Genomic DNA, 26,284 nt, shown 5'->3' on the forward strand with positions numbered 1-26,284 from the left:
TGTGGGTATAGATATGGATAAGGGAGAGAAAAGGAAAGGAAAAGGAATATGACATCAAGCTATTTACTGTACTGACAGGTAAAAAACCAGAACTGGATGGGCGACTCTTACTTTATCACATCGCATCAGCCCCAAATACCGCAGGGATTTGCTGCTCTGTGCAATCAAGGTGGCTCCTTGGTCTGTGATTTCTTTACACCATCCAACATCCACAGTCTCTATGGTCATGCTGTAGCGCCCAATAGCAATCAGTGCTGCAGGGAGGGACAGAGAGGCAGAAGCATTAATGCTGGCGGCATCGGGGACCTCCATCTAATTATGACGATTTCTCTCATTTCCTCACTAAATTTGTTCCTGAAATGTTGTGTGTAAATGAATGTTTTAGAAACCAAATTAAATTTGAAATGCTTTAGGAGAGCTTGCCCTATGACAAACCCTTTTGCAAAGTGAATAATCATTCCATAATTTCTCTTTCATTGGATATAACCTTTTATCAGTTTTACTCACTACAAGGTTACCTGCACTTTCAAACATTCATACCTACAGAAGGAATACATTAAAATGAATGACAGCTATAAGTTGCAACAAAGAAACCCCAGCCAAGATAACATTAATAATTGTTTTCAAGAAAAACCCGTGTAAACACCATTTTGAGGTTTGCTACAGTGCATGGGAATTTTTTTTTACCAATTGGCATAATTATTTCCATCTGTTCATGACCTGTAAAATGTGAGAGTATATAATATTTTTCACATCAGTCCTTGTTTGGACTGTTAGGAATTAAGAGTACATTATACATACAGTTGAATTTAATTGCTGCCATGCTAGAGTGCCGTAAAGGGAATGCATTTGTTACGGTGGATTTCCTCACCATATCAAAGTCTTCCTTCTATTAACATATAAAATGAAGCCTGCCATCTGAAAGCTATGACGGCATCTCTGGTCCTCGTGACTGCTCAGCGCTGTGCAACTCAGAAAAGGCAAACGTTTATCCCTTAACCTAGGCTGTGCACCGCGCATCCTCCAAAGCTCCACAACCCGTCAGGCTGCCCGAGCGACCAAATGGTGCCTGTGACTTCCACAGTTTTTTCAATTTGCTAGACACAGACACCTCTGCATCCACGGGGCATAAAAACAGAATTCGATACCTCCAGCCAGAATAACTTTATGTGAGTAAAAACCCTAATTATGTCCTCGTCCTAAGATAGCATGCATGAGTTGATTTCTGTGATGTTAAAGGTGAATGATATTTTCCAAAATGCATTGACTGGATTGCTAAGAACTGAGTGAATTACCTGTGTAAATAAACATTAACTCTTGTCGCTCATAGAAAAGAACACTTGGCAAAATCTCTTTGCTAATAATCATAGTACTTCTTCTTTTTTTCTTTTTAACTAGAAAACTCAGGTTCACAAACTTCAGTATCAAGGCACCTCTAAGAACCCAGACATCTAATTTTTACAAAAACAATCAGGATTCCAGCGTTTTCCAATGGAATACCATAGAAGAAGAAGGATTTTTTTTTCTTTTTTAATTCCGCTTGACAACAGTGTGTTAATGCTCTCATGTTTGCAAGTGAGCATCAAAAGTTTCCCAGTTTGCTGAAGTGCCCTGAATAACATCTTTGGGTAATAGACTGAGTTTCCACTGGTGTCCTTGACTTGAGAAACCTGTTGTTCTCCCTGGTATGGTCAAAACTTCCATTGGTTATGATATCCTGAAGATAAGCAAAGTAGGAGATACATCTAAGAAATCCTTTCTCAATGCCAAATGCTCAAACTATGATTTTCAAAGAAGACAAAGCACAAGTTGTAAGACGGTCCCAGGTCAGCAGGTTGTTTTTATTGAGGTTTGGGGCTGGAACATGAAAGCCTTCTACTGTTCAGAAAAAGGTAAATCAAATGATATGAGATGGTTTCAGGGGCTGCTTTATAAGTAAACTAAGAGTCAACAGCTATCAACTCTGGGTGCTAACATCTCTGGGGTTTAGTGTTTTCTTTTCTTTTTGCTTTCTAGTCCAATTAAAATATATAATAAATAACACAACTGAAGATAAATCAGGGTATTTGGTTTTTGTTTTGACCCAGTTCTGTTTAATGGAGTTAGAATTAAACTTTGCTATTGCTTAACTCATTCATTTATTCCATCAACATTTGAGGAGCGCGAGAGCACTTCTGCCAACCATCACTGAATGCTTTTGCTGGGCCAGGCCCTGGCTTGAGAATTTCAGGTGCATTACCTGCTTTCTCCTTCTCAGTCACCCTCCGAAGTGTTACTGTTCCTTCACTTTAAAGATCAAGAAACTGAGTCACGTGGCGCGTGAACAACTTTCTCAGCACCACAGGAGAGTGAGTGGGGGAGTGGACTGAAGTTGGGAGTCAGCTCTCAGCCAGGGCTACACATCAGGTCATGGGCCAGGCAGCTGACAGCTTCCATAGGCTGCACCACCAGCCTATCAGAACTGTGTTGTACACACCAGGCCTGAGCTGGGCTCTGGGGAGGCAAAGATCTTCAGGGTTCAGAGACCGGCTGAGTGGAGGTGGGAGGTGGGGATGCAACAGCCAAATATGCAGACACAACCCGATCTCATGCCCCATTACTTTCCACTCCTAACTCTGTTTCCTCCTTCAGACCTCGAGTCAAAGGTCAGATCCTCAGAATCGATCACGCTATCATTTACTGCTATTGGAAATGCTATTATTTTTGTTTATCTTTTTGTGGCCCTCTTCCCCCATCAGGGTGACAATTCCTATTCACCGCTGTTTGTCTAGCACCTAGCATGGGCTGGGTACAGAGTGGGTCCTTGGAAACGTTTGGGGAGCACACCAATGACAACAAGGTGGCTAGATCTATCATGGGACATGTCAGGAGGCACGGGACTGCCCTCCTCATGGGAGGAGGGATCCCTTGGGAACCCTCACAGAGGGCTGACCGAGGTCTTGAGGTATGAAAAAGCCTTTTCCAGAAGAACCACGAGCCAGGGCAAGTGTGCTGGGCACAGGAGACAGTAGGTGCAAGGTGGAGAGATGAGAAACAGCAGGGGATTTGGCGGTGGGGAGGCACAGGTCATTCTGTGTGGCTGAAATAAAAATAAGTACAGGGAATGGCAAGATCCACTTCAGATATGGAATAGCAAAAACCAGCACAGGCCTTGACGCCATGAAGCTTCAAGTATACAAGACAGATGAGATGCAAACAGGCATCAAAGTAAGCGTGCTCTAATAGGGGGATGGAGGGCTTGGGAAACGGTGATTAGGTTACAGCTAAACAGGAATAGGACGCTCTGGTGTTCTATTGTACTGTGACTATAGGTAATGATAATGTACTGTAAATTTTTTAAAAAAGAATTTTAAATATTTTCACCATACAGAAACGACACATATCTGACCATCTGTTTACCCCAATTTCAACATTACACAATTTATCCACTGAACACTACATCCCATGATGCCACGCCAACATGCAGAATTTGTGACAAATAAAATTTAAAGAAGAATGAAATGAAAAGCAAATAGATTGCTACAATGTGACGGCTGCTGGGAAGGATGAGGGCTGGCCATGGTGAAGAGAACAGGATTATCAGAGAGGGCCTCTCTGAGCAAGCTCTCTGTGTCCCTGCAGAATGATATGCGTCTCAGAGCTAAGAAAACTGGTCCCTGACTCCCAGAAAAGGGAGAACTCGGATGCAAACAGATTGTTGGGCTCCAAAGCTAGCACTCACCCAGTTGTGCAGCAGCACCCGAGGGCAGGGTGGAGCCTGCACACATTCAGAATGTACTCGTATGTCTTTACCACCACTTAAGACTTCAATGTTACAGATTATAGGTAGCTAAGCGTCTACCCTCTGCCTGTAACTGATTCCATATGGCGTCCTGGAGTTCGTTATGAAACTCGGTCATTATCATCTCAAGTTCAGTGCTAGCCTCACTTCTTAGACACCTGACCTCAGGAGGGCATTTAACTCTTCTGCATCTCAGCTTCTTCACCTGGCTAATGCAGATGTTGTCTACACGTTTTGTCTACTTCACAGGGTTGGTTTGTGGCGTACATGGATAAGACAAGTAGGGGACTTTGTACTCCACAAATGGATTCATTTATTTGATATTTTCCCAAACTCTCCTGCAGTGGTACAGTTGATAGGAAATGAAAAGACTTAGAAAACTTCTGAAAAATAAAAAGCTTTGGGCAAATGAAAGCATTCTGTAAGTACTCAGTCAACATGTCGCTGCTACAGTTCTTGAACTGCTCGTTCTCTGTCAGTGCTCATGAACTTGGAGACTGAACCTGAGTTGATAGGGTTGTAAATGTAATGCATGATTACTGTCTTCATTAGGAACTAGTGACACATTACAATGCTATTTATTGAGCCTTGAAAAGGGATAAATTATGCAAGGCTAATTCCTGATTCCAACGCAATCTTAATAGCTTTTTTTATGGGTTAAGTGCAACTAATGAAGAAAGCTAACTTTTCAAAATGCTATGCGAATTAAAAGCTATTGTTCAGTAACTTGCATGCTGATCAAGGATATACATGAACCCATTAACAGGCACTTTCATAGGTGATAGAGAGACTGAAAGGTACAAGCATATATGAATTTAATTTTGACTGAGAAATTCCACTTCTAGGGATCTGCCTTGAAAATACAGATCTAATAATACAAAATTACTTATATACACACTTCCCTATTGGAGCACTGGTTGTAATTGCAAAAGAATGCACATAGCTCACACACAGGAAAGTGGCTGAATAAAAGATGCTACCCTCACATAGCATAACACTTAGGCAGCTGTAAAAAATGAACAAGGAGAATCACTAGGATCTTACCTAGAATGATTTCTAAATTATTACGTGGAGTAAAGCAATGCTCAAAAGAGTTCATACGGCATGCCGCCAGCCTTTGTATAAGACATAAGAGAGATTTGTGCACAGGTACTGTGAGAAGGGGGAATCAGAACCACAGAAGACAGTTTCACTTTAGGGGTTGGAAGAAAAGGAGAGGAAACAAGGAGGCACAGTAGGTGGGCATCGGGGTGGGGTATCTTCTTTTTTAATACCCATGCTCTACCTACTCCCCAGAATCCACAGCAGAGGGACCCCAAAGAGAAATACAAACAGCAACAAGTGAATCCAATAGTACTGCAAATGCACAACATAACCCAGATAAATGATAAACCAGACTGAAGGGGATGGTAATTAAGAATTTAATTTACGACACATTGAAAAACATCATTTTGACTGGATATTGTGAGATAAAACCAAAAGGAACTGTAAGCAAATATGTATTCTAGTTAGTAAATTTACTTCTCACAGAGGTACGAGTTAGCAATTCAATAACTAACTACATTATGTGTAATCCAGGATGTAAATAATGATAGCCAGTCTTTGTTAGACAAAGAGGTTACAAGTAAGGAAGGGGAAGAGGCTTACAAGGGAGCCTTGTGGTACTGAACTGGAATTAGAGGTATTAGAATGCACTCATCTATAAATGCATATACACTCACAGAGATATGCAAATGAATCTTAAATATGGTGTAGTGTGGGTCTGGGGAGTATATATACAGATATTATCTAGCTCCTTCTGCTGGGATGGACTAGAGGCAATGTACCCAGTAGCACTGAAATCTTGGTTTCTAAATATCATTCTTCAAGAAAAGAAACGGGGCTTCTTAGAAAAATGGCTGAATCCAGGACTGGGACAGGGAAAATATGAGCCTGGAACATTCACTGCTATAAGAAAAACAAGTGTTTTAAAAAGGATGAGAGCATGTCAAAATGATGCAGCATCTAATTAAAAGGGGCTGCCGATGGCCAAAACTGGAACGAGCTGAGCATCAAAATAATGATAGCACTTAATTATCGTTCATAAGTACCCACAAGTCCATACTGATACATGAGGGTATTGCAAAAAGGTTATGGAAAAAGTGGAATTAAAAGATAAGCTAATTTTGGTATCCCCATTTTTGAAATCCATGTGTAGTTGTTTTATAACAAAACATTTTCCATTTTCGTATGCTGTCTATGGGTCAAATAGGTCACCTTCCATCCAATGATTGTTGACAGTCATTGTTCATAGTCCCACTAAACTAGGGTCTTTTCACTTTTGTACTTGTTAAACTTCTTATTTGGTGAAGCATTAAGCCTTTCTACTGTAATATAAACTTAAAATATGTTATCTCAAAAACTAAAAAAAGAAATGGAGAGGGAGGAAGAGAATATCATTATATTCTCAGAATTGCATCTATGAACTATATTGAATCTGTTGAAAAGCAGCTAAAAATTTTAAAAATAAAAAAATAGTAAGTCTTTGCACCCAATTTTTTTTCACTTGTAATTCCATTTCCCATGGACTTCTTGCAGCAGCCTTGTAAATAAATAACCAAGTAAATACATAAATAGGCAAGAAGGGAAGGTTCTTCCTTTTTTTTTTCTTTTATTTATTTATTTGAAAGTCAGAGTTACACAGAGAGAGAAGGAGAGGCAAAGAGAGAGAGAGGGAGATCTTCCATCCACTGGTTCACTCCCCAATTGGCCCATCCGAAGCCAGGAGTCAGGAGCTTCCTTCAGGTCTCCCATGCGGGTGCAGGGGCCCAAGGACTTGAGCCATCTTCTACTGCTTTCCCAGGTCATAGCAGAGAGTTAGATAGGAAGTGGAGCAGCCGGGTCTTGAACCGGCACCCATATGGCATGCCGGTGCTTCAGGCGGTGTCTTTACATTCTATGCCACAGTGACAGCCCTATTCTTCTTCTTCTTCTTTTTTTTTTTTCTCTTAAAGATTATTTATTTGAGGGGGCCGGTGCAGTGGTACAGCAGGTTAAAACCCTCATCTGTAGTGCCAGCATCCCAAATGGGTGCTGGTTTTGTTGTGTTCCGGATTGCCCAGATAGAAAGAACCAGGGAGACTCACCGAAATGCAAAGAACAAAGGGACTTTATCTGTAGGTCCAGCATGCTGGGGCCCTGGCCTCCTGTGCAACGCAGTGCTGGGAGACCAAGACCCCCTTCTCTTTGTTCCTGGGGTTTTTATAGTGCCAGGGCAAACAAGTATTCTGTCCTTCCCCTGGCCCTGCAGGACCAAGGACGGCCCACCTTGTTGGTTGCCCCCACCTGGTCCTGCCAGACCAATGATTGCTCGATGTCAGGTTTCATCTTCTCCTACCAGGCGCATCCTGGGCCTAGCCAGTTCCTTTGTCTCGTGAGAAACCTGTCATGGCGTGGCTCTGGCCTCTCACAGTTTGAGTCCTGGTTGCTCCACTTCCCATCTAGCTCTCTGCTATGGCCTGAGAAAGCAGTAGAAGATGGTTCAAGTCCTTGGGCCCCTTCACCCACATGGGAGACCTGGAGGAAGCTCCTGACTCCTGGCTTCGGATGGGCCAATTGGGGAGTGAACCAGTGGAAGGAAGATCTCTCTCTCTCTCTCTCTCTCTCTCTTTCTGCCTCCCCTTCTCTCTGTGTGTAACTCTGACTTTCAAATAAATAAATAAAAGAAAAAAAAGGAAGAGCCTTCCCTTCTTGCTTATTTATGTATTTATTTGGTTATTTATTTACAAGACTGCTGCAAGAACAGCTACACACCACATGGGATATCCTGGATTGGATCTCAGAACAAAGAAGTTAGGGGAAAACAGGTGAGATTTAAGTAAGATTTGTTGATTACTGAATAATCCTGCTATGGTTATAGGAGTTGTTATCATTAGGTGTAGCTAGGTGAGGAGTAGACACTGTATTATTTTTGCAACTTTTCTGTAATTTAAAAATATTTCAAAATAAAGACTTAAATAAAAGCCCGGATAAGCTAATCTTAGACAACAGTGAATAAACTAAGTAGGCGACTAAGACTTCCCAAGTGAAAGCAGGTATTATTTTCACAGTGAAAGATCTGATATATAAATATTAGGGTTAAAAATACGTTTTCTTCCCCTCATAGGAGAAAGATGCGTCACACAAGTGTATTAGCAAGAGATGTGCATGTGCCATTAGGCCCTTTTCAGCTCGATCTTCTGCTATGGAGCTCTGTACCTACAATAAAATCAGAAAAAATAATTCCCTACTGGCTTGAAAGAAAGAGGGTTAAAATTTAACAGTAGGATTCATATCTTTCATGTAATACTTGGATAAAAGCCATTTGCAAAGAAATTTCTTGGCACCATTACAAAGGGATACATATGCCTCCCCCCCCTTTTTTTTCCGTAGAAACCACAGCGCAGAAGCTCCAAAAACAAAGAAATGGCACTTTCAGGGGCATTTGTTGTGTGGATGGTCCCTGCGAGGGTTCCTGACACCCTGTGGGGTTACAGCGGTCGTCCCTAACCCTGGCTTTTGGGAGAATCGCAGGTGCCCAGACAAAGTACAGATGCTTGAGTCCCGCCCCTGGAGATCCTACTCAGAGAAGCCATTCTCACTTCTGGGGTCCTGTGTGCAGCTGAGGGCCGAGCGCCCCCGGCACTGAACAACCTACAACTCAGGCAAAGTCAGTCAACCGAAAACAAATGAGCTCACCTCTGAGCGTACAGATAGCCCATGTGTCTTGATCTTTCAAAACAATTTGGCCTCTCACACGGAAGTTACCGCCGATAGATAATCCAATACTGTTTAATCTCTTCACTTCTAATTTATGCTCTTTCTTCTACCTTATTAGCGTCTCCCTGTTATGTGCGGCAAGACAGGCATTGAGCAAACACTGACATATTTGTCCTGGTTGCCCTTTTTGTAGATATTTTCCTTTATATCACTGCACTTTTTTTCTTTTTTTCTTTTTTTTTTTTTTGGACAGGCAGAGTTAGACAGTAAGAGAGACAGAGAGAAAGGTCTTCCTTCTGTTGGTTCACCCCCAAAATGGCCGCTATGGCCGGTGCACTGCGCCGATCCGAAGCCAGGAGCCAGGTGCTTCCTCCTGGTCTCCCATGCGGGCGCAGGGGCCCAAGCACTTGGGCCATCCTCCACTGCCCTCCTGGACCACAGCAGAGAGCTGGACTGGAAGAGGAGCAACCGGGACTAGAACCTGGCGCCCATATGGGATGCTGATGCTGCAGGCGGAGGATTAACCAAGTGAGCCACGGCGCCAGCCCCACTGCACTTATTTTCTAATGAGATACTTGTCAGTTTATTTCACGTTGAAGCTATTTATCAATCTGTCGGCCTTCCTCACTGGATCGTGAAGTCTTTGAAAGGGCAAATGTGGAGTTTGCTGTATCTGGGATCTCTGAATCTCTGAGAATCAAGTGCCACTCATTTGTCAGAGTCTGAGTGAAGCGACTGGAAGTGTAACGTACTTGTAGGAAGTCGCACGTGTCCCAGGCTGGCATCTCGGGGGACTTTCACAAAGCTAGCGCTGCTGTATAGCAGAATCCAGACAGAGAACAGATCAAGTCCTTGCCTCCCCACTTCAGTCAGCATGACTCCCCAAATAAAGGGTAACCATTGCCTTCACTTCCGGTCACACAGGCTCGCACTCATGGTTTTGCATCGACCCAAACACCAAACACTTCTGGAACTTGAGCTGCCCACCACATGTGAGGGGCTAACTCTGCCTTGTTAGGTGTGCTGTGTTCATGTTCGGTGCTGCATAGTATTTCCATGCTTCTGGTGGACATCTGGCCAGTTTCCATATTGGGCCTAATATGAGTAATGGTGCTAGGCAGATAAGCATACTTTGTGCGGATCTGTGTGTTTTCACGTGTCGGGGTAACTTCTCAGAAGCAGAATTCCTGGGTCATGTGATAAGTATATTTTGAACTTCATAAGAAACTGCCAAAATGTTTTCGGAAGTGGCTGTACTTCTGTGCATGCCCACTTGTATGAAGGCTCCAGTTTCCCCATACCCTTGCCAATGCTTGGTAAACGTGTGTATCTTTCATTAGAGTCATTCTAGTGTGTGGAATGGTACCTCCCTGTGTATTTTAATTTTTATTTCCATAAGAATCGCTCATATTGTACATCTTTTCAACGTGTTATATCTCTTTTAAAAAAATCCTTGGGGCTGGTGCCTGTAGCACCAGCATCCCATATGGGTGCTGGCTGGAGTTCCGCCTGCTCCATTTCCGATCCAGCTCCCTGCTAATGGGCCTGAGAAAGCAGCAGAGGATGGCCCAAGTGCTCCTATGTGGGAGACAGCCCTGGCTATTGCAGCCATTTGTGGAGTGAACCAGAGCATCAAAGATTCTCTCTCTCTCTCTCTCTCGTTATTCATTTCAAATAAATAAAATGACTCTTAAAAAATAAAAAATAACAAAAATAAAAACAAAATCCTAGCACAGCTCTCTTTGTAAGTACTTAGCAGATAAGTATTAAATCACATTAATGAAGAAGGGAAGGTACATACTTTTCTCGATCATTACACTATGGCAAAGAATAGTTTTCTAAATATGGATATCTTTCCATGCAATTTGAAAGAAACTACTAGTAAAGTCAGCCTAGTCTATTTGCAGAGACGTGAAACTTAAAATAAGAAAGTAAATTCAGGGGAAAAAAAAGTAAGGTTATAAGAATCTTTTCACATGCTAATTTACTTGTGAAAATTTCAAGGAGTATGGATAGCAGGCTTTACTTAGAAACTCTGAATCCCTCAAAATCAAGTGGGAAATATATATAATTCAAACAACTGCCCAGCCATGGGGTATAGCATCAGAGAATGAACACTTGGCGTTGTTCTCGCATCTTCCAGATGCCGCCTGTAGGGGCATTCATTTTGCATAACTCTGCTTACTAAGTGCAGAAGAGCAACACGCAGGTGTTGTCTGACTGACAGAGGGAGGAGGCTGCCTGTGGCCGTGACCTTTCTGGGAAGAGGCTCTCCTGCCCTAAGTGTCCTGAAACAGAAATGGAAGCATTATTTATAGGCTGCTCTGCTTTCCTTCCTTTGAGACAAACAAATTGGTAGAGAAGTCAGTACAAGGGAATAATTAAAAAAAAAAAAGTTAAAAAGCTCTTTTTATGCATTAGGAGCAAGGATAAATATTTTTTTCTCCTATTTGTTTTTATTTTACAAACAGAAAGATATGTATAAAGGAACTATTTCCCATTATGTGACTTCTGCAAGTGTGGTAAACAAGGTCTTACTGGGAACTAATGTACATCTAAGGGGAAATCTGACCCTCTACCCTGGTTTTCAGTGGTGCTGTGTTTGGCGGCAGCCAGCCCTTTGAATGGAATGCTAGGCTCCTCTGACAATGCCCTTATTAAATTTTAGGGGACCAAAAAAAGCCTTCGCACTCCAACATTAGCTGAGAATGGAAAAGTCCCTGGTTCGACAATTCTTTTTGACTCCAGCCTGCATAAATACATATATAAAATAATATATATTTTATCAAATATGCATCCTCTTCAAAGTCCTGCTATTAGATAGACTTCCTTGCTTTATGAGACGTGAGTTCTGGGCTTACATGTGTTAAGATGCACATATGGGGAAGCACACTGGGGTCTTCATCACCCATCTGCCTTGACTGCATTCTGCAATGCGTCCTCTAGACCACTGTCAAGACAGAGTATCAGTTTCAAGCAGATGCCAGACACAGCAATTTGACCCAGTGTGTGCCGGGTAGGATGTGAATCCGCTGACCGCCGCTCTGCATTTACGGAGATCCATGAACACACTCAGGTGTCAGGGTGGCCAACCAGAGCAAGACGGGGGCTGTGTGGGGGTAACAGCAGAGTGAAGAGACCACCTCTTCTTCCATTCAACAAGTTTTAGCTGAGGACCTACTGGGTGTCAGGTAATGTGTCAGGAGCTGGGGATAAAATCAAATCTGCGTCCTAAGGGAGCTTCTGTACTGTATAGAAATGAACGAGTAGAATACGGAATTTCTCAGACGGTGAGACTGCCTTGGGAAAGGGGAGGCAGTGTTATAATTTTAATTAGGGAACCCCCTGAAAAGGCCTCGAAAAGACAGTGACATTTGATCAAAAATGTGAAGGAGCAGAGGAGCGAGCCAGGCAGACCTGTTTCCAAGGCTGGGGGGCGGGGGGGGGTGTGGCGGAATATGGCTGCTTTGTTCTAGACTGATGAAGAACAGCTGGGATGAGGACAAGGGTTAATGGCAAAGAGGGTGGGAAAATCATCTTTAACAAGGCTGGTTTATACTCCCAATGAAAAGAGGAATCCACTACACATGTGGGGCAGAGAAGAGATGAGATTTGACTTCAATCTTCCAAGCATTGCTCTGGCTTCTGAGTTGAGAACAGACTGTAGAGAGGCAAGAACAGAAACAAGGAGACCAATAAGAGATCACCACAAGCGAGAGGTGACCGTGGATCGGCCTTGCGCTGCACTTCAGAGATGGAGAGAAGGGGCCGAATGCTGCATGGATTTTGAAGACTGGACCCATAGCACTTGGACTGGATGTGGAGTTGAGAGAGAAAAGTCAAGGAGGGCAACAGAAATCTTTTCTTTGCTCTCACAGTTGGAGGAAGTATCTTGCAGGGTATTTTATAAGGCTGTACCTTATGTCCTAGTGTGTTTCAATGTCGTTGTACTGGTAGGGATATACTGGTTTCTTCTACTGGATACAAAATCCAGCAAGAGGGCCAAGGACCACCCTTAATCACTGCTGTACACAGCGGCTTTATTTCTTAGTATTCGGTATACTACATTCATTTAAATATACACATGTTCGATATCACAGTGAGGGAAAACCACTCAGAAAGGGGTATGATTTATTCTCTAGAGTTCACAATCATTCTTTTATTCTAAAAATATTTATCGAGTAGCTACACATGTCAATCACTATGATGGCTGCAGGTTTTTTGCCTGGGGGCAGATAATGAGTAATATATTTTTCCTTATATGTTTTCATATTGAAAACATTTCCATACAAGGCATGTTTTATTTTTACAAAGTAAGAAAAAAACACATAGAAAACAAGCACACACAAAATAATCAGTTTCTACCGGACAGATCACTTAATTTTACTAGAATAAAATGAAGAACTTGACATTTCCTACAGTGACTTGTCTCTCTTACCCGGTGCTTCTTAAAGCAAACACTTACTGATGCCAAAAATCCAACACCTAAAGACATGTGAAATCATGTGGGGAAAAAAAGCATACAGCTATTTACAAACTAAAGCTAAACACAGAAAGTGTAGCTCACTTATTCCTCCCTAACTGTGCGCAGAGCAGGTGGAAGGCGGGGGCTGCTGTCTGGAGTGTGGATCGGCTTTAGATCCCTGTAATCACTTTCCCTCTTGGGTGTTTCTGCCACGAGAGAGGCAAAGGAAAGAAAAACATAAAATTCAAAGCACTTCCATTGGTTTTTATAGTTGAGGGGCGAATAAGAATAAAGTTAGAACACTCAACTTTCTGTATTCTTTTTTTGATTTTGTCTATTATCTTCTTACCCACAGTCCCTAGCACTGCCAGTCTGCTAATACAACCGTCTACTACTTTTAAACGTCCAGCAAGGATTTCTGCCTCCAAAGCCAGCAATGGGGCCTATGGATGGCATCCTTGGGGGCTAGGGATTAATTAATAGGGCAAAGCAAAGGAATGGAAAGGGGAAAGAGGAAGAACACGAGAGGCAGGCACGAGGAAGAGAGGGGAAGGAAAGATGCTGCAATCAGGAAGCAAACGGAGGAGAGTGGAACCAGTAGCACAGATGATATAGAAGGACAGTGTCCCATGCGCTCATCCGGGAGCTTAAACAAGGGACACGTAGCATGTGCACATGTGCGCGCATCATGCATACACACTCATGCGCACACGCACGGACATAAAACGTGTCCTTAGGCTGGAACGACAGATTGACCCGGAACGAAGCTAATGAGGCTTGAGCTTCGGCAGTGCAGCACTCGCATGGATCTCTCCTTGACAAGGGTCTGGGTCCTAGACATGTGCTCACATGGTAAGATGTTCTTGTAAAATCTGTAAGAGCAAGACATTTTGTGCTCCTGTGATAAAAGAGGAACTCCAAATCATCTAAACCTCAGGCCCTGCAAAAGCCTGAATCGCCCCTGACCCAACCCAGAATATTTGGATTCAGATGGTTTGGCGATGCATACCATGTCTTTTTTTTTTTTTTCCCTTTTTTTTTTTTTTTTTTTTTTTTTAATGTCACCCAGGGATTCTGACACAGAGCCAGGTTTGGAAATCACTGACAAAGGCCTCCAGACTGATGCGCTTAATGAGTCGCTGACACTGAGGTAGTATTTCTTCCTGGAGCTTTGCCACCATTGATTGGGACATAAACCACATAGCACTGTGTAGTTTGGAAAAAGCTGACAATTGGCAACACTCGCTTCCACATTGCAGTGATGAATCACAGAGCCCTGTGCGCCCAGTAATTAACTCTCCATTTGTATGTACTGGCGGTAGCCACACTGTTCTTTTCAACAAGGAAGGAATGGGGTTTGGACATAACGTTAACAGCCGTTAATACCAAGCAAATAGACTAAATTGGATTTATTATAAAGAGTATGTGTGTGGATTTTTTCCTTAGCAGTTGATATAATTTGTCTAGCTTTCTAATTATAGCTGGGACAGAAAATGGCTGAACCCAGAGACCTCTCACGGTAGCTAATAAACTTTTACTCACAGGAAGAACATTTCTTGGGTTGGAGGATGACAAATAATTTGCTAAGCTTTTTCTCCAAGATAGCTAAAGGTGTTTCACCTATATCTAGCTGATGAATTAGCTTTAGCTAATAATCAGTGTCATGAGACAGCGAAGCAGCAGCTCGTAATTACTCTGAGAGGGATGAAGGAAGAGATCTGACAGAGAAACTCCATTTCCCCATCCCGCTGGTGGCAGGGAGTTGGTGGGGGCGTGGGGGGGGGTGTGTGTGGCTTGCTCTACTAGAAGTTTAAAGTGAGCCCACAATGGGGGGCAGTGGTCGCTTTTTACCTCTCCAGCATCCATTCCCACTGTCTGGTCACAAACCCTCCACCTTTCTTCCAGTGGGATGCAGAGTGGGGACTGTAATCAAAGGCTCCCTGGCTCCTGCAGGCTGAGGGCAGACCTGTGGCCCATTCCCAGTTGCAGGGATCTGACCCCTGCCTGGAAGGCCTCAGGGGGCAAACAGCTGGAGCAGATCCACCCTGGGGGAAGTTCCCTAGAGACTCTCAGTAAGTCCCAGCTGCCTGCAGATCCCGTGTTTTTTGTCCTTTCCAGAGGTTACCCTACTTTCTTGCAATCGATGTTTTTGTCTTAAGTTCTCTGTTTTAATGTAAACCAATCTCTGCCGGTTTCTGTTACTTGCAACCCAGGAAAACTGTACATGACAACTCAGTTATTTCTGACAATAACATAAAACCCCACGAGGATTCTTAACCACAGCCAGCTGAGTCACAGCGTCAGATAATGCTTTGTTGGTAGATAGCACAGAAAGAGCTGGACTCCCTTGTTTAGCAGTCAAATTAACTTCTTCCAGTTCCCCATGATGTCTTTGTAAGTCGTTCAAACAACGAATCTATTGATTCTATAAAAATGGTACAACATTTTGGAAAATTAAATCAATAAAGTACAAAAACTTTAAAATTACTCCAAGTCCCACTGTTTAGAAATAACCTCACTAACATGTACTAACAATCTTCTGCATGTAGACAGATCCAAAGCTAAAACTGATTTCATAAATCTTATGTATAATTCCACACATTTAAAAATATTTAAGTTGTTCTTATGTGAATTCACCCAATACAAGGAAACTGGATCACGAGTGAAAGAATCAAGGATTTCGGTCATTTGTTTCTTCACCATCTGAGACAATATGTCGTAAAAGAATCCATGACAATAATTAGGAAAAAATTTTATAAAACCTTTATTATTTTGGAGTCATTTAAAAAATTCTCCACTTTGCAGTTCTGTGAATGGCAGGGTTCTTGTCTTCGCGCAAGAAAGAATTCAGGCGTGAGACAGAGACTAGTGGAAAGTAAAATAGCAAGGTTTATTAGGGAAGGGACATCCGAAAGAACGGATGGGAACCTCTCCAGACAGAACCTGAGTGCCCAGTCGCTTGGACTGGGGGAGAGCGGGTTACATGGTTGAGTGGAGCACACCTGGCCGGCTCAGCAGAGAGGCAGAGGGCTGAGCGTGCAGGAGAGGGGGTTTAAGGGGATGGGCCGTGCCTTCCTGCCTCTGCTCCTCTTGGAACAAAGGACTTTTTGGATGTAAATACTAAAAACTCCTATCTGAGTTTTCCCCCTGAAGTTATGAGACTGGAAGCCTGGCTGGCGTTGGCCTGGTTAGAGGAAGGATGGGCAGGACCCCTGGGGACCCTCTGGAGCAGGATATTTGAAATGCAGATATCAGGCAGAAGGGCGAGGACCCCCACCCGGCAGGGGATCGGGTAGGAGGGGCAGGGCAGGATGCAGATAAGGTTACTGGAATGACTTTGAGCTGCATGTGCTGGACGTAGACGTCTTCTTAGACCTTTGTCACACACACATAAGCTCATATCTGACTTCCTACCTAACAGTTCTGAAACCCATAAACTCCCTTGTAGGAACATGAGAAAACTGTGAGGCATTTCTCCCACTACCCTCCTTCTCCGCCTCTCATATGTGTTATATTATTATTTTCACATTGTCAGGTTTCAATGTTTCTACCTGCTTTTGTAGCCACAATTCTCTGCTCGGGTCCTATACTTTGAAAGGAGCAGCCGAGAGCCGCCATAAAATGGCCTTAATAAAACAGTCCTGGGAAATGGGGAGTAAACTAAGTTCACAGAGAAAGCAGATAGCTACTAGCCAGAGATAAGGGCTACTACCCAGAGATAAGGGCTACTACCCAGAGATAAGGGCGACAGAACATCCTGGTATGCACCTAAGCCCCCTCCCCTGTGCTTGTTCAAGCTTAACAAAGAAACCGCGAGACACGTAGGGCACGTAGCCACCCCTTTCTGCTCTTCAAGGACCCCCTCCCCATATCCAAGCTAAGACACGTAGGGCACGTAGCCCCCTGTTTCTCCTCCTCCTCGACGACCTCCTCCCCTTGTAGTTGCCCAATAAACTTATGCCACCCTATAGTATGTTAATTTTGTGGTTTTGCCCTTTAAAAACTGTGTAAAATGATTGTTCGGGGCTCCTCTCACTTGCTTGCTGCTTGCAGCAGTAGGGGGCCCATTTGCGCAAATGAAATAAAAATTACCTCCTGCTCTATTGCATCGTCTGGTCTGGAGTCTGTGTTTCTGGGGTCGTCACAAGAGGACACTGCTTTTGGGGTCCTACATTTGGGGGCTCGTCCGGGATTTGGGGGACCCCAGACTCCCACACTCCATCGGCCTGACGGAGGTAAGTTTGCTTACTTGTGTATAATTGTAATTGTGGTTTGTACTGTTTGTCTTTGTCTGCCAGGGTGACGTGGAATCCGTCCTGGGGCGGTTTGTACTGTTTGTCTTTGTCTGCCAGGGCGACGTGGAATCCGTCCTGGGGCGCCTGTACAGGCTCAGTATTGACTGGACCAGTGGGGGAGACAGACGTGTCCTGAGACCCCTGGTTCAACCCTGGAGGACGCTCCAGTGGTGGTCTGGGAAGGAGGGAAAGAGGGCATTTCCCTTCTTCCAGGGGAGAGCCTGGCCAGACGGCCGCTCCCTTCTGAAATTTTAGTTTCGGTTTTGTCTCGGTCTGTTGCCGCGCGGCTTGTGATTTGTGTTCTGTGTGTCGCTGTTTTTGTCTCTCTTTGTTTTTTACTGTCTCCCCCAACTGTCGCCATGGGACAACAATTAACGACACCTTTAAGCCTGACTCTAGGACACTGGAAGGAGGTTCGAGAGATCGCCCACAGTTTGTCGATGGAAGTCCACAAAAAGGAGTGGGTGACGCTTTGCACCTCCGAATGGCCCACTTTCGGTGTTGGGTGGCCGAAAGACGGAACCTTTAACCTTGACTTAATTTTGCAGATTAAAGACCGAGTCTGCCGTAAGGGTGAAGGGGGACGTCCAGAACAAGTACCCTATGTTACGGTGTGGGAAGACTTGACCCGGAAGCCCCCGCGGTGGGTTAAGCCTTTCATCGCACATGGAGACACAAAAGACCGCCAGCAGAAAGATAAGGAGGAAGCTGATAAGAGTTCCAGGCTTCCCCCGCTCCCCTCCTCAGCTCCCTTGACCCCTGCTCCAGCAGAGACCCCAGTACAAGGTCCCCCGCCAACCTCAGATCTTTATCCCCTAAAAGAACTCCAACCATTAAAATCCGCATGTCCACCTGTCCTTTCGGATGGACAGGAGGACCTCCTCCTTATGGATCCCCCACCGCCATACAACCGTCCGGCGTTGAGGGAGATGTCTCCCTCTGCCCCGTCCCCGGACTCTACAGTCCAAGAATCAAGGGAACCACAACCCATTTCCCTACGAGACCCCTCACCACCAAATACCCGCCTGCGTCTTCGCCGAGAGCAGAAGGGGGGCGGGGAATTTTGGGCAGCATCCCAGGCACTCCCATTGCGTTCGGTGGGGGGGGAGCTTCAGTATTGGCCATTCTCCGCGTCAGATCTCTACAACTGGAAAACCCACAACCCCCCATTTTCGCAGGACCCGCAGGCCCTCACGGGACTGATCGAGTCGATTTTGTTAACTCACCAACCCACTTGGGATGACTGTCAGCAGCTTTTACAGGCCCTCCTGACCACGGAAGAGCGGCAGCGGGTTTTCACAGAAGCCCGCAAAAATGTGCCGGGGGATGACGGCCGCCCCACTCAGCTACCTAACGAGATTGATGAGGTGTTCCCGCTGACTCGACCTAATTGGGATTTCAATACGACAGCGGGTAGGGAGCGACTCCGTCTCTACCGCCAGGTTCTCCTGACAGGGCTCCGAGGGGCAGGAAGGCGCCCCACCAATTTGGCCAAGGTACGTGCGATTGTGCAGGGTAGTGAGGAAACTCCGGCAGGATTTTTAGAAAGGCTAATGGAAGGATACAGAATGTATACTCCCTTTGACCCACAGGCCCCTGACCGGCAGGCCGATGTAATCATGTCCTTCATTGGACAATCGGCCCCGGACATCCGCACAAGGCTACAGAGGCTGGAGGGGTTGCAGGGGTATACACTGCAGGACCTAGTTAAGGAGGCAGAAAAGATTTTCAATAAAAGAGAAACAAAGGAGGAAAGAGAAGAGAGGTTACGCAGAGAACAGGAACGTAGGGAAGACCAGAGGGATAAAAAAAGGAACAAGGACTTAGTTAAAATCCTAGCCACCGCAGTCACAGGACCAGAGCAGACTAAAGGTAGACAAGATAGGGACCTGGGAGACAAATGGAGGCCACGGTTGGACCGAGACCAGTGCGCATACTGCAAAGAAAGAGGACACTGGGCTAAGGATTGCCCGAACAAAGGACAGCCAAAGCGCCAGCGGAGAGCGATGCCCGTCTTGGCGCTGGAAGACGACGACTAGGTAGGTCAGGGCCAGGCGCCTCCCCCTGAGCCCCGGGTAACTCTAAAAGTGGGAGGCCGGCCAGTCACCTTCCTGGTCGATACGGGAGCCCAACATTCAGTCCTCACAACGGCCAGAGGCCCCCTTAGTTCCAAGACATCATGGGTCCAGGGGGCCACTGGAGGAAAACTGTACAAATGGACTACTGAGCGTAAAGTCGACCTGGCAACAGGGCGGGTCACGCATTCGTTTCTACTAGTACCGGACTGCCCATACCCCCTGCTGGGAAGGGATCTGCTCTCAAAGGTTGGGGCCCAGATCCATTTCCAAGACAAGGGAGCCACAGTAGTCGGCCCCGCAGGCCAACCCCTCCATGTGTTGACCCTCCAGCTGGAAGATGAACACCGCCTTCACGAGAGCCCCTTATCAGCTCAGCCCCAAGTAACATCCGAATGGCTTACTAAATTCCCCCAGTCTTGGGCGGAAACGGGAGGAGTAGGGCTGGCTATCAGACAGCCCCCGGTGATAGTAAACCTAAAGCCCACGGCCACTCCCGTATCAATCCGCCAATACCCTATGGCTGCGGAGGCGAAGGATGGAATTCGACCACACATACAGAGACTGATAAAACTGGGCATATTGAGACCTTGTCAGTCACCTTGGAACACCCCTTTGTTACCAGTCAAAAAGCCTGGCTCTAATGATTACAGGCCAGTGCAAGACCTACGGGAAGTAAACCGTAGGGCTGAGGACATTCACCCCACGGTCCCTAACCCATACAACTTGTTGAGCACCTTGCCCCCGACCCGAACTTGGTATACGGTGCTTGACTTGAAAGATGCCTTCTTTTGCCTAAGACTGAGTCCCCAGAGTCAACCTCTCTTTGCCTTCGAGTGGAAAGACCCGGAGACTGGGTTTTCGGGACAACTAACGTGGACCAGGCTTCCCCAAGGGTTCAAGAACTCCCCTACGCTGTTTGATGAAGCCCTACACCAGGACTTGGCGGACTTCCGGGTAAGCCACCCAGAGTTGACTCTCCTACAATACGTGGATGACCTATTGTTAGCTGCAGAGACTGAGCAGGGTTGCACCAGAGGTACGGAGGCCCTACTCTGTAGGCTGGGAGAGCTAGGATACAGGGCTTCCGCGAAAAAGGCCCAACTTTGCACCCAACGCGTGACCTACCTAGGCTACGTATTGGAGGGGGGTCGGAGGTGGCTGACTGAGGAACGGAAAAAGGCCGTAGCGCTCATTCCGCCGCCTAAAAATGCTCGTCACCTCAGGGAGTTCTTGGGCAGCGCCGGTTTCTGCCGCCTCTGGATACCGGGTTTTGCGGAGATGGCAGCATCCCTGTACCCCCTAACCAGGACAAATTCCCCGTTCATCTGGGGAAGGGAACAACAATTAGCTTTTGACAGAATAAAACAGGCCCTCTTGGAGGCCCCTGCATTAAGCCTCCCAGACCCCGCTAAGCCCTTTACCCTCTACGTGGATGAAAAAGGGGGAATGGCAAAGGGTGTCTTGACTCAGAATTTGGGGCCCTGGAAAAGACCTGTGGCGTATTTTTCAAAGAAACTGGACAGTGTCGCCTCGGGGTGGCCCCCTTGCCTCCGCATGATTGCGGCTGTGGCCGTCTTGGTGAAAGACTCGGACAAATTGACTTTGGGGCAACCACTCACCATAGTGGCACCCCATGCCATCGAGGCCGTCATCCGCCAACCGCCACATAGATGGCTCTCGAACGCCAGGGTCACCCACTACCAGGCCATGCTGCTCAACCCTGAACGGGTCCAGTATGGGACTGCTGCCTCGCTCAACCCGGCCACCCTGCTTCCTGAGCCGGAGTCTGAATCACAAGTCGACCACGACTGCCACCAAGTGTTAGCCGAAGTGCATGGGACCCGAGAGGACCTGACCGATCTACCCCTGTCAAACGCAGTCACCTGGTATACGGACGGGAGCAGCTTCTTGCACCAAGGTGAGAGAAAGGCAGGGGCGGCGGTGGTTGACGGGGAAACTGTCATATGGGCCTCTGCTCTGCCCCCAGGGACTTCGGCACAGAAGGCTGAACTTGTGGCCCTCACCCAAGCACTTCGTGCCGCTGAGAATCGGAGAGTAAATATTTATACAGACAGCCGTTATGCCTTTGCCACAGCGCATATACATGGGGAAATATATCGGAGGAGAGGGTTGTTAACCTCAGGGGGCAAGGACATTAAAAATAAGCAGGAGATCCTAGACCTCCTACAAGCCCTCCACCTTCCTAAGAAAGTGAGCATCATCCACTGCCCAGGTCACCAAAAAGGAGATGACGCAGTGGCCAAAGGGAATAGAATGGCGGATGAGGTAGCTAGAACAAGAGCCCTGGACAGCGTCACTCTGGTAACGCAGTCATCTGAAACCTCAAATAACCCGGGGTGGTCATATTCGGAGCAAGATGTGACAGCCATCCAAAGACTGGGAGGCGCGTACAACGGCCAGCGTAAGGTCTGGGAGATCCAGGGGAAAACAGTATTACCAAGAAAGGAAGCCAAGGACCTCATAAAAGACCTCCATAGATGGACCCACTTGGGGCATAAAAAGTTAAAGGCCCTACTGGACAGAGAGGAGCTAACCTATTTCATAATAGGACTGAACTCACTAGTAAAACAAGCAACAGAATCCTGTGTTCCTTGTGCAAAAGTAAATCCAAAGTGTCTTAAAGTACCAGAAGGAGCAAGGATGCGAGGGGCACGCCCGGGAACAAACTGGGAGGTGGACTTTACCGAAATTCGTCCCGGTAGGTATGGAATTAAGTATCTCCTAGTATTTGTAGACACTTTTTCCGGCTGGACAGAGGCTTTTCCGGTAAAGAAGGAAACAGCGCAGGTGGTGGTCAAGAAAATCTTGGAAGAAATCTTTCCGCGGTTTGGCCTGCCTAAGGTACTGGGATCCGATAATGGGCCGGCCTTTGTCTCCCGGGTAAGTCAGTTGGTGGCCAAGGTGCTGGGGATTGATTGGAAATTGCATTGCGCATACAGACCCCAGAGTTCAGGACAGGTAGAGCGCATGAACAGAACAATTAAGGAGACCTTAACCAAATTAATGATGGAGACTGGCGCTAAAGACTGGGTCGAGTTATTACCGATGGCTCTATTTCGGGCCCGCAACACTCCCTCCGCGTTCGGGTTGACTCCATATGAAATATTGTATGGGGGCCCTCCCCCAATAGCTGACTTATTGGGGCCCAGTATTGACTCTTATGTCACTTCCCCCAGTCTGCAGACCCGGCTGAGAGCTCTGCAGCTGATTCAAAAGCACGTGTGGGAACCTCTAGCGGCAGTGTACCAATCCAAGTGCCCTACAGTGCCACACCCTTTCCAGATCGGAGATTCGGTGTATGTCCGCAGACATCAGTCCAGGACCCTTGAGCCGCATTGGAAGGGACCTTACACGGTGCTGCTGACGACACCCACTGCAGTGAAAGTCGACGGGATTGCCGCTTGGGTTCACGTTTCGCACCTCAAGAGGGCACCGCCAGAGGGAGAAGGCCCCGCAGACGACTCAGCCAAATGGACACTCCAACGTACTCAAAACCCCTCATTAACGGGCACACAATTTTAGGATTAAAATTAGTTCAAAGAGAAAATGGGGGAATGAAAGGAGCAGCCGAGAGCCGCCATAAAATGGCCTTAATAAAACAGTCCTGGGAAATGGGGAGTAAACTAAGTTCACAGAGAAAGCAGATAGCTACTAGCCAGAGATAAGGGCTACTACCCAGAGATAAGGGCTACTACCCAGAGATAAGGGCGACAGAACATCCTGGTATGCACCTAAGCCCCCTCCCCTGTGCTTGTTCAAGCTTAACAAAGAAACCGTGAGGCACGTAGGGCACGTAGCCACCCCTTTCTGCTCTTCAAGGACCCCCTCCCCTTGTCCAAGCTTAGACACGTAGGGCACGTAGCCCCCGTTTCTGTTCTCTCCTCCTCCTCGACGACCTCCTCCCCTTGTAGTTGCCCAATAAACTTACGCCACCCTATAGTATGTTAATTTTGTGGTTTTGCCCTTTAAAAACTGTGTAAAATGATTGTTCGGGGCTCCTCTCACTTGCTTGCTGCTTGCAGCAGTAGGGGGCCCATTTGCGCAAATGAAATAAAAATTACCTCCTGCTCTATTGCATCGTCTGGTCTGGAGTCTGTGTTTCTGCGGTCGTCACAAGAGGACACCGCTTTTGGGGTCCTACAACTTAAGTGGGTTAAATGCTTACCCTAAGTTTCTCCACAATTTTTTTTAAAAACTTTGTATTGTTTTCTCCATTTTCATGTTGATTTTGATTAATCAGGTTAGGCGATCTTTAAATTTTTTTTCTATGAAGAAAGATTCATCATATAGTCCCTAAGTTCTTACATGCTTGAGAAAGACTGTCACCCTGATGCTTAGGGAAGAACATGGTTAAATCTTAAAATTTTGGGACCATACCCTGTTTCCATCTTCAGAGCTTTGGCCCTTTGTGTTTGCTGTGGAGAAGGACAAATCCCACCTGAGTTCTTCCCCTTCATACGTGTCCTGACTGAAAGCCTGGGAGTCATATGTTTTGTCCTTAGTCTCTCTGGACCAATATCTTTATCGGGATACGTCTTCATTATTCGGTATCACTTTATTAGCCTGGAACTTCACATGTCCTTCTGATTTTTAGATTCAAAACCCTTTAGAGGGTGGGCGTTTGGTATAGCAATTAGGAGGCTACTTGGAATGCCCTGTTCCTATTTTGGAGTACTTAGGTTCAAGTTCCAGCTCCAATTCCAAGTAATATGCACCTTGGGAGGCAGGAGGTGACAGCTCAAGTACTTGGGGTCCTGCCACCCACCTAGGAGACCTGGACAGAATTTCTAGCTCTTGGCTTCAGCCTTGCCTGGTTCCAGCTGTTTCAAGCATTTGGGGAACAGACCAGTAGATTGGAGCTCTCTCTGTCTCTCTTGCTCTCTCTCTTCTTTACCTTTCAAATAAATAAACTTTTTAAAAAATTATTTATCTGAAAGGCAGTGTTGAGAGAGAGATATATATCTTCCATATGCTGGTTCACTCCCCAGATGGCAGCAATGGCTGGAGCTGGGCCAGACCAAAGCCACAAGCAAAGAGCTTCTTCTGGATCTTCCATGTGGGTGCAGGGCCTGATGAGCACTTGGGCCACTGTCCACTGCTTTCTCAGGAGCATTAGCAGGGAGCTGGATTGGAAGTGGAACAGCCAGGACTCAAACTGGCGCCCATAGGGGGTGCTGGCATCACAGGCTTCACCTGCTACGCTACAATGCTGGCCCCAAATAGATAAACATTGACAAAAATAAAACCAATTTACTTTCAGAAACAAGATCCACAAGTTTCCCTCTTGTTCTGTGGGCCTTACTTCCCTTCCCAACCCACCCCCTTCGAATAATGCCCACAAATAAAATGCTAGGTCACAGGCACTGTTTGCTCCTTTCCAATTCTCTCTCTTTTGATTACAGCTGCAAGTTGGGGGGCTTATGGGGAGGTGGTTAGTGAGTTACTGGCTGTGGCAAGTGCTTGGGAATATTTCTCTGTAGTATCCTTACAAGTCTGTTTGCCCTGACACACCTGTTCTGTCAAGTTTCTATGTTCGGGTGGTTGCACGTTACTAATAACACAACTGTATGGAGCATTCTGGCTCTCACATCCTTTTTCTCTCTTCCACTTCACTCCTGCCCACCCCTTCTAACTCCTCCACTCGGAGACGGGATGGCAGAGGATGGAGATGGCTCATCAACAGTGTCTGCCCTTGGTAGGCCTCTCCTCTGACATTTTTGGATGTGACACTGGGATGCCACATGAACGTCCTCCCCGGTTCAGGACTTTTGGAGACTCATTCCTCCAAACAAGGGCTATGCGCCGCGCGCCTTTCTGGATGGAGATTTCCATTTTCCTGCTAACTAGAAGTAATCCCCCAGGACACTTTTATTTAAGAGTTACGAGGTTAACGTTTGATATTATTATGTAATTACATATATTATAATATTATAAGGCAGCAGCGGGTTAACGCCCTGGCCTGCAGTGCCAGCATCCCATATGGGTGCTGGTTTGAGACCTGGCTGCCCCACTTCCCATCCAGTGCTCCTCTATCGCCTGGGAAAGCAGTAGAAAATGGCCCAAGTCCTTGGGCTCCTGCACCCACATGGGAGACCTGGAAGAAGCTCCTGGCTCCTGGCTTCGGATCGGCGCAGCTCCAGCCATTGCGGCCAATTGGGGAGTGAACCAGCAGATGGAAGACACCTCTCTCTCTCTCTCTCTCTCCCTCCCTCTTTCTCTCTGCCTCTCCTCTCTCTGTGTAACTCTGACTTTCAAATAAATAAATAAATCTAAAAAATATTATAAGGTTAATGTCGAGAAATAACAAATTATGCAGGAAATTCTTGAGCTCTAAATTAATCTGATTAATATTTATTGTGGGATAACTGCGTGCAAAATATCAAAGGGGATTAAAAACGATTATAAAAAGTCCTTGTCCTTACTTTCAGCATGGTAAGGTAAGGAGAAGAACTAAAAGATATTTTATAACTGTGAAAGTATTGTTCATGCTGAACCAGGTAGTACAATATGAACAACTTTCATTTCTCAATTTTTATCTGGAATCTCACTTTTTATCTGAAGTTCTTGTTTACTTCTTTGGATTTATCATTATAGTTCTTTTTAAGTTTATTTACATGAAAAGTGGACTGACAGAGAGAGGCAGAGACAGAAAGAGATATGTCTTCTATTTCCTGATTCACTCTCCAAACAGCCAGGGTCAGGCCAGACCAAATCCAGGAGCCAGGAACTCCATGTGAGTGTAACACATGGGTGGGTGTGCATCAACAGGAAGCTGGATTGGAAGCAGAGGACCCGGGACTCCAAGCAGCACTCTGATTTGGGATGTGGGTATCCCAAGTGCAGCTTAACTTTTTGTGCTATAACACCCACCCTTAGCATGTTTTAAGGTTCCTATGAATGTTTTTCT

The 26,284-nt window shown here is 45.9% G+C and overlaps 1 protein-coding gene across 2 annotated transcripts in view; it reads right to left on the bottom strand.

Moving 5' to 3' along the window:
• The window catches only part of FBXL17 (F-box and leucine rich repeat protein 17), a 543,442-nt gene that overhangs the window by 22,042 nt on the left and 495,116 nt on the right, over positions 1-26,284 (bottom strand). The window contains exon 8 of one of the 2 annotated variants that reach the window (XM_002713874.6): positions 112-254. The exons of the other annotated variant lie outside the window; for it this stretch is intronic. Coding sequence (XP_002713920.4) covers positions 112-254 — 143 coding nt within the window. The remainder of the gene's footprint in view (positions 1-111; positions 255-26,284) is intronic. 2 annotated transcript variants of the gene reach the window in all.

The sequence above is a fragment of the Oryctolagus cuniculus genome, chromosome 14 (genome assembly GCF_051225735.1).
Source record: "Oryctolagus cuniculus isolate XC-2025 breed Fujian yellow rabbit chromosome 14, ASM5122573v1, whole genome shotgun sequence".
In the NCBI taxonomy this organism is placed as follows: domain Eukaryota; kingdom Metazoa; phylum Chordata; class Mammalia; order Lagomorpha; family Leporidae; genus Oryctolagus; species Oryctolagus cuniculus.